The sequence below is a fragment of the Poecilia latipinna genome, unplaced genomic scaffold (genome assembly GCF_001443285.1).
Source record: "Poecilia latipinna isolate Pla-1442-1.1 unplaced genomic scaffold, P_latipinna-1.0 Scaffold787, whole genome shotgun sequence".
Taxonomy (NCBI): domain Eukaryota; kingdom Metazoa; phylum Chordata; class Actinopteri; order Cyprinodontiformes; family Poeciliidae; genus Poecilia; species Poecilia latipinna.
In genome coordinates, this window is record NW_015113403.1 from 297,872 (window position 1) to 307,250 (window position 9,379).

Sequence of the window (9,379 nt, forward strand, 5' to 3'; positions counted from 1 at the left end):
AGATAATATATGGAAACAACATTTCAACATTTCGTGCAAAGAATATAGAAATGACAAGGAGAGGAACTGGAGCCAAATTGCTACCGCAGTTGATAAACCCGGTAGGTTTTCAGCTGTTCTTCGTTAACGTGACATAAATAGGTTATAATGATTTTCATTCAGTCAGGACTTTCTGCTGACTCTAGCCACATGCATCACAGGTAGATTCCAGTAAAGCATTGATTAATGCCTGGTTTTAAAATTAGTTAACTGGACTTGTAGCCATTATTTTGTGCCCATGTGGCTGGACACCACACGGCACGACGAACCCGATCGAACCGTTATACCTAGGATTTCTGTCAGGTTTTGAAAATGGGCCGACAGTCCGCCAACAACTCGTGTAGTGTGCGCTGGACATTACACTAAGGAAGAGCACCGGAGTTGAGCCTTTTTTCATTCAGTGTCATCAACAGAAAGAAAAAAAGACAGAAAGAGGATAAAGCCGATAATTAAAATGAGGTCGATAGGTTTAATTTATCGTGCGATTAATTGATTTATCTTTTATCGCGACAGACCTAGTCGTGAGGACTCTGGATGTAGAAGAAAACCTTATGTGTTCATCATAAATGGTCTAAACATCACTCTTAGGCGCTTCTGAGTTCCCCAGAATGAGGGTGTAAGTTGTCATTAAGATAATAGAGTTATTATATTTAGTAATCCAGCCGGAAACATGAGCCAATACATCTCGACTCCGGTCAAGATGCATTGGAAAATACATCCCCCCCCCGCCTCCTGCCACATTTGATGCATATAAATACATCAAATGTATCAGGATTTTTTTGTTGTTTTTCTTTTTTCTTTTCATTTATGCAGAGCTTTTTATGTGTGTCAGACTGGCTTCATAGTTTCTCTGTTTTTCAAAGCAAATGCCAAACCAGATGTTTTTCTCTGGTTTTCTTAAACAGTGAACTTCCTTCTGTAGACCAACAGTGTCAAACTCATATTTTATTTCAGGCCACATCAAGATCCTCAACGGGCCACTTGTGGCAGAATGTATTAAACTATTAAACTGCTCTCTTTGCACTTATTAACATTAAATAATGGTTAACTTCTTTTCACATTGATGTAATTTGGCCCTACACAAATAAAGTCTGATTTTGACTAGTAAAACTATTTTTAAACACAGAACTGATGAATATCTTGGAATTCTATTTGTGTGGCCGTCCTTTTCTTTTTCTTTTTCTTTTTCTTTTTGGTCTAAAAAGTTCTGTCTATGCATTCATCCACCCCTCCAAAAAATATCCTCCCTTCCATTGATCTTTTTTATGTTTGGAAAACTCGATTGGGTTTTGCATATTTTACATCTGAATTCTTTATATTTTAACCCAGCAGGTCTTTGGGATTAGCTATTTCTTTTCTGTCACACCGCTTAGCAAATGGCTTCAAAGCATAATGTAGCAAAGTTTCCACAAAGGTCTCATATCCACTGCCTCTGTAGAGTATAATTAGTTTATTTGTCTCTTTGTGTTCCCTCTCCGTAACATTTTTAAGATTCAAATCATTAAAAATCCGCCAAACACAGATTTTCTTTTATCACCAAGCTTTGGGGCCAAGATTATGATGTCAAATGTGCCCTAATTTTAAGATTCATAAACGATGGGTTTTTTTTTTTTAACAACCTTTAGGAAAGACATTTGTTCTCCCTTTTCTTTAAGGTCTCCAGGAGGTTTAGTTTGATTTAAACCATCCACTCACATGCACTCTGTGTTGGGTTTAGTTCAAAGACAGACTGACCGCGAGGCTTTCCCTTTTGGACTGATACTTTGTTTTTCTGTGGCTCTCCTTTTCTTTACCTCATCCCATTAATGTGTTGCGGGGGGAAGATTAATCAGTTCTGGGCCCGGAGCTGGAAGCACATCTGATTGGATCATGTATTCGATTGTGCTCATAAAAGCTCACAGTCGTCTCTGGGAGAAGAGATTCTTGGAGGGGGAAAAAATGAAAAAAGAAAAAAAAATCTTCTAGATGCATTTGAAACCATCCACACAAAATGCTGAAGAGGAAGACTTTTTTTTTTTTTTTTAATTGTGTTTGATGGTTTTATATTTCACCACTTTGTCAACCGGTCTATTATTTAGGGATACTGCTGGTATGGGGTTCAAAGTATTTTGCATAAAAATCACAGGGTTACATAGTGGAATGATGAATGGGTGCTTTGAGCCTCAGCCATATTGTCTTCTGCATGTGAGCTTGCATATAAAGTTTGAGTGTGTGCGTGTGTGTGTGGGTGTGTGTGTGCGTGTCCCCAGTGGAGCAGGTTCCAGTCGATTCCTACACCATCCCTCTCTCGCAAGCTGAGGTCCTACAGGAAGGAAGTGATCTCACGTTGGTTGCCTGGGGGACACAGGTACGTGATGCGGCCAGCGACACCTCTCGAAGTGTGTCGCCTGAACATTTCGGTGTTTTAGTCTATTTTCGGTCATGTTTTCGTGTCCCATCTCCACTAAATGACATTTAATGCTTCAAAGAGAGGCTCGTAGTGGATTAACTTTAAGTCCATCACAAATCCCCGTTGCAAGGCTTCTCAGCCGGCGGCCTTAGCTCGGGTTCACCACGGCCTCCACAAAGCATCCAGGGTTTTCTTGGATCACAAGGTTTTAATGCTGTAGGTTCTGTCTTCTATTGTTGTCTTTCTTTTTACCTGAGAGATTTTATTTTTATAAAAGGCCTGCAGCTCCCCAGGAATCATCTCAGTTTTTTTTTTGTTTTTTTTATTACGGCTAATCCCAAATGTAATGTCCCTGCACGGTGGCAGGAGGTCTCCATCGAAATCCGTCTTTATTTTCAGGTGATGGCAGACATCAGAGTCAATATGGTGAAGGACAAGAAAGCAGGATTTAATTACTTTTTAAGACCATAAGCAAAAACTAAGTCTGACCCCAGCCACAAATCTTTAAAAATGTGGGGAAAATAAGAAGAAAGCTTGTTAGGATTGTTTATACATCATATGGGTTCTTATCTTTTTACACCATCTCTTATCTTGAGTTAAAGCTTATAACAAAACCACCAATTTTGAGTAAGCTTGTCCAGGTCTGTGTCTTGGTTCTATGATATAATATTGATTTTCAAGTAATTCATTGATCTGAATGGATAAGAGAACCGACCCATGAATTCACTGCCAGACAAGAGGCTGCTCTCTCCTTTTTCTGTGACATCAGAGAGGCCTGACCGGTCAGGTCTGCTTGTGCACAGGTAACAATAGTCACCAACTTTTATTCTGTATTTAGCGACTTTTTTTCAGACAAATAAAAAAAAATTGAATCAGCAGATCAGATTTCTTAGAGATTTTGAAAAAACTGCGATCGGTGCGCCTCTACTGTAAAGCTGTACTCTTGTATCGCGGCCCAAAGTGTAAACCACAGTTAATGTCTTCCCTTTCATTCAGATCCACGTGATGAAGGAGGTTGCCAACATGGCTCAGGAGAAACTGGGGGTTTCCTGTGAGGTCATCGATCTGAGGACCATCCTGCCCTGGGACACTGAAACCGTTTGCAAGGTAACTGCTGCTGCACCCGCTGTCACCAGCACAACAGTCGTCTGAGAAAACTAGGTTTCTTTTCGACAGCCTGTTTGTTTTTACTTGTCATATGTAGACACATTTATAATATGACATAAAAATACAACGAACAATTAATAAGAGGCTTGTGCTTTTTGATCGTTGTTCCAACTTGCATACCGAACCGTTTTGGAAATAATTGCCATAAAAAGATTCTTTCTCATTTTAATGGCTATTTGTGTACTAAATCATGGTGAGCCATACTGATGGTTTAAAGAGCGCTTTGGAAACATAAACTGCAAGACCTTGGATGTAGGAAATTGGTCATGAATATTCCCTGCTCTGTGCATTTGGACCACTGCTTTTAAACAACCATAGAATATATCACAGTTTGTCTAACCGCGCTGGCTTGTTTTACAGCTGAGTAACAACATTTGATTGAACTTAGCCGTTTCCATTTTATTTTTCAAGTTCAACACCTGGCTTAGTTTTTACAGTTACAGTGCAGGATGGAAGAGCAGGAGGAGGGAAGAGGCTGAAGGAGACGGTCAGTAGTGATGGTGGAGGGCAGGGTTGTACCTGAATACTTAAAACCGAGCATGATCATTGATCCACCACTGAAACTCTTACAATTGGCTTCAAAGTGAATATAGCCTCATTTTTTTTTCCTGTTTGAGTCCCATTAAAACAACTGCCATGAAATTGAATAGCTTGTTTATGAGCTTCGCAGCCCTAATGCCAGACTCGAAGCATATCAACGGTCTCATTCCTCCTCATTTCGTCGCACCAAAAGCCTGTTAAACATCTGCCAAACACAATGCTCAAATTCACAAAGACGTGTCCTTCCGTTCATAAAGTCAGCACTGTTGCATTTAACTGCTGCGCTCATTCATTTGTGTTTCCTCCTTTTTTTGTTGGAGTGCCCCCATTAACGGCTGTTTTGCCTAGTTTTGTTTCCATCTGCCTCAAAATGAAAACAGCCTTTTGATTAGGCTTTTATGAAATTTCACTAAAAGGGCAGAAGCGTTTCTGGTTTAGTTATAATTATCATGGGGGAATAATGCATGGAGCCAGTTATTCTAAGCTTTTATCTCTGCTAGTCAGAGGCTGAGCGCATAATATTCTGGATTGCGTAAGATTTGTCATCTGCGATATATCGGCTTTAATTCAAAACTAATTAAATAACCAGATGTGTTTGATGCATGAGAAGAGATGAAGGAACAGTGCGTTAAGGGGGACTTGTCCTCTTTGGTTACTTTCTTAACCCCTGCAGGAAATTTGTAACTCTTGGTGTTTCCTATAGCATGGAACATGCCAAGGCTTATGTATAACTTAGCACCGGGAAATGTATACTGTAGACTCTGACATTTGCATTGGATATGTCTGTACACACACACACACACACACACACACACAGACACACACACACACACACACACACACACACACACACATATATATATAGATAGATAGATATCGTATTTTACACACAATTTTTAAGAAGAAAAAGTTGCTTCGCATCTTCAAATGTGAAAAATTCCATTTTCTTTATTTTCTATCTTTTCTATCTTTGTAAAATGAATGACCTTTCCTTCTCAGTCTTCTGGTTGAGCCAAACAACTCGTATAACTCATGACCTTTTTAGATTTTTTTTTTTTTTGTGTGGCTTTTTTAGAATGTGACAACGAATAAGAATTGCCCAAAAACTTCATTGCACCAAAATAGCAGTCTAAAACAAATCTCCCAGACATTAAAACCCCCCTTTTAAAATCCATAAAGCAAACCAAAAAAAAGCTTAATGTCCACTTCTCAGTAGCAATGAGACACAAATGGATGAAATGAGAAGCAGGACCCTTCATGTCCTCAGTGACCCTGTGCAGTGCAGCCCTAACCACTGGGTGCTGCGGTGCCGCTCTGGGCTGGCAGGACTTCAGATGCCTGGGAAACGGCAGTAACTGCAGATGTTTTTTTTTTTTTTTTTTTTTTTTTTTTGGTGTCTCTCCAGTGTATTACTGGTCTAGGTAGAAAGCAGTAGCACTTGATAATCCAGGTTGTTAGATTTGATGAACATGATGTGGATTCAACAGTGTAGAAGAAGAAGAAGAAGAGCAGGTAAGAGTAGGGAATGAATAATAGGAAGGTAAGGAAAAGGAAAGTTTTACTTTATTTTTTCCATTTCCTTACGGTCTTATCCTTCTCTCCTTCATTCTTCTTCTATCTGCCACCAGATTTGAGATGAAAATCTGGCCAATCAGATCAGTTAAACGAGTTACCGCCCCCAACTGACAAATACGCCCACTAAACACAAGGAGTGAGCACAATTTTTCAGCAAGATGGTTGGACTGGACGTGTTTTACCATTCACTGAGTTGTATTCATGCTCATAAATGGGAATAAGATGTGCTCTTTTGATAATTATACAGTATTATGATTGCTTAAGGCAAGTCTTAGGGTTTTTGGCAGGAATGTGATGCCATAGTACTGCCACTACATAAGAGTACCTTGCATTCTTTGAGACCCCCATGAGGCAAAGGCATTGTAGAATAAATCCACCAAATTAACAAAAAGGCTTTGCAAAGGCAAATTATCACTGTGTCTCAACTTCCAAATCAAAGTGCAGATGTCGACCTGAACGAAATGCAGTGACGAAACCCTTACTTAAACTGTCTTAAAACTAGCTTACTCAAATATCAATTTATATAAAACAATATTGTAAGGGAGAGGAGGCCAAAATTCACCCACAAAGAAGTTGGAGACAGAATGGTTCCTTTAAGTTAGAGCTGGGTGACATGTTGACGATCTTCTAAAAGTAATATAACGCAATATCTTCTGTTTAAATCAATATGTTTTTTGTGGGTGACAGTGGAAAAACTAAAGTTCAGATGAGACCGAAATTATGCTTTTCTTTTCAGTAACAACAACATGGAAGCTGGTCAAACTTGATGGGGAGATGGACGCAGGTAAATTTTGTAGGTTAGAAGGAGATTGACCCATCAAAACCGTGACATTCAATATGCAGCCAGAGCTGCAGTGAAATGATTTTGATCCAATTCATCTGTTGGAACGTCCCAGTCAAAGTCTCAACCCAAATCCAGTTGAGAATCTGTTAAAATACTTATTTCCTTAAAATGCTGTCTCCATCCAACCTGATTGAGATTTAGCAATTGTGTGAAGCCTCGTGCAGTGATTTAATTTTCCTAGATGTGGAAGCCCGTCTCTGCTCCACACAAACGATTCAAATGACAGCATTAGCTCCTGCATGCCATGAAGTGCTGCAGAATCCTGTTAATTCATGTCAGGTAGAAGGGGAAAACATCTAAAACATGCAGGACAGTAGTCCCTGAAGACCAGGACTGAGAAACACTTCGGTCCTGCAAAGCCTGGACTCAACAGACCTATTATAAATATTACTGTGTTGCAGTCCGTTCAGAGGAAGATTTAATTCTGTTCTACTGGGTAAATCCAAGTATTTAAGAGATTCTCCTCTCTTTATTCCATGACTGTAGACCGACCCTAAAGTAAACACGACACTTGATTGCACTGGGTTCCAGCCGCTGTGCATCAAATCATTATGTCGTCCATACTCACGAACAACGCACAGCACGTATAGTTGACAGTGGATCGCACTGAAGTGGTCTCTTTGACAAACACTTTGTCGACAAGGTGCTATTCTGGGGCTGGAAGCTGCAGTAACAAAGCCAGTGTGTCAACTACTTAATTCAAAAGCTTGTGCACCTGGCGTTGAGCTCTTCCGGCATGCACACGTCTCTTTGAAGCTCGCCTTCTTTGCGCTCCTTATTAAACGGCTGTCAGATTCAGAGCGTGCAGAGACTGCAGGATGGTCTGCAGGCGCACATCTGGCTCCTTGCAGCCAATTAAAATTGTTCATGTCCTGTGAGTCACACTTACCTTGTGTATCTCTCAGACGAGGCCGTGTGGCAAGTTGACTCGGACGGTAGACTGAGCGCTGTTTTTTTGTTTTTTTTTTTTTTAATGTGCGGACAGATGAAGCAAATGGAGACTGATGTGTCTTGGAATAGGAGATCGTTAAGGTTGCACTATGCAGGAACTCCCCTCCCCCTTTTTTTTTTCCCCTTCTCCCCCAGACCACCACCAGGTCTGCATCCATCCAAGCATAATCAGCCGTCTGGTTAATAAAGTGCTGTATGGAGAGTATATGGTGTGAAAGTCCAGAAAATTATGTTTTATTTTCTGCCACTGTTTTGATTGTTCTAGTAAATGTAGTCAGGGAAGCCATTCTTAAAGTAGTAAAAGTGACTGGTTTTGTTTTGCCAAATGCACCGCTGAGACGAAAAGGTGGAAAATGTCTTCCTGCCAGTCCAGGCGTTGTCGGCCCACATGTGGAGCTGCGTAAAGACGCACTTCCTACATATGAGGTATTCCACTCCTCACCGAAAGGCTGGGCTGCTCTCCCCAGTTTAATGACTTTTATAGTTTTTCATAAGAGAACTTCAGTCATTATTTCCTCGCATTCTTACATGAACGCACATTTGCTTTACTTGTCTGGAGTAAGAAATATTTTCCGCAGCTCCCCATTAATATGCTCGTTTTTCAGAGTCCAGATCTGGCCGGCTAGGAAACTGAGAATCTCGCCGGAGCCAGTCATAATACAGTCATCAGTTCATTGCCTCTGACGGGAGGACGGTACTTCCCACAACACCACACACACACGCATACACTCACACAAACATATTTTTTGATGGGTACAAGCTCTTCCACCTGGGACTCCTTCAAAATTTCCACTAGTCTGAATTTATCAAGCGTGTGCTCAGTCCGTAAGAGGCTTCTCTGTTACAAAATTGCTATTGGTTCACTGATGTGGCCAAAATATAGTCTTGTAGTATAGTGGCAGAAACGTCTACAGAAGGACTTCAACTTTCTCTGCCACTTGATAACAAAGGGGAGCACAGATTCATGTGAAAGTTCTACACTTTGCTTCGTACAAAGAGTCTTCATCCTACGCTATTGAGAAACGTGCTTACTGAAGGCGTGGACTCTGTTAAAGTTTTAAACAACTGAATCAGATTGTAGCCAACCATTTCGATTTGGTTGTAGCGTGTGTAACTTTGTAGCTTAAAGGAAATGATGTGCACTGAAACAACTCTGGGGGAAGCTGGGCTACTACATCTTTGCCAGCAATAAAAAGTCTTAAACATTCCTCTTGCTCCAGCTTTTCATTTCTCTAATTGATAACTTTAATGTGGAAGCGTGGCGCCCACGAACCGAACGGCTTCGTTCACTTCCTTTGCCTTTGCCAAACTACAGAAAATCAACATCATCATTCATATGTTCTTCTGTTCGCCCAGTTGATATTCAACCGGACAAATCAAGCTCAATGGGAGAACTCCCAAACGGAGAACTGAAGGTAGATGAGAATTGAACAGAACTGCATAGGAAGGCAGCGACCAGGCTAAATGAATGTTAAAGTGAACATTTTTCTTTCATTAATGAAGGCACAAATTAATTTTAGAAGACTTTTTTTGGCAGTTGCTGGGTTTGTCCTGGATGTACTTCAGAGTGGCTTTCCATTTCTTTTTTTTTTCTTTTTCTTTTTTTTTGTTCTCTGTCAGTATTATTGGACTCGTCCAACTGTGATTCACTCTTAATAAAGTATAAAATTGAGGTTGTGTTCCTTCCAAGCAAGTCTGCATTTGCCCACGTGCTTGCAAGTCCAATCTCTTCGGATAAAACCCCTTCAGTTATTTTTGAGCCAAAATCAGTCTATATATATAAACTGATATATATATATATATATATATATATATATATATATATATATATATATATATATATATATATATATATATATATTTTTATTATATAT

The 9,379-nt window shown here is 40.0% G+C and overlaps 1 protein-coding gene across 1 annotated transcript in view; it reads left to right on the plus strand.

Annotated features, from left to right (window-relative positions):
* The window catches only part of bckdhb (branched chain keto acid dehydrogenase E1 subunit beta), a 70,744-nt gene that overhangs the window by 24,842 nt on the left and 36,523 nt on the right, over positions 1-9,379 (plus strand). Inside the window, exons 7-8 of the mRNA XM_015046676.1 lie at positions 2,289-2,386; positions 3,425-3,535. Coding sequence (XP_014902162.1) covers positions 2,289-2,386; positions 3,425-3,535 — 209 coding nt within the window. The remainder of the gene's footprint in view (positions 1-2,288; positions 2,387-3,424; positions 3,536-9,379) is intronic.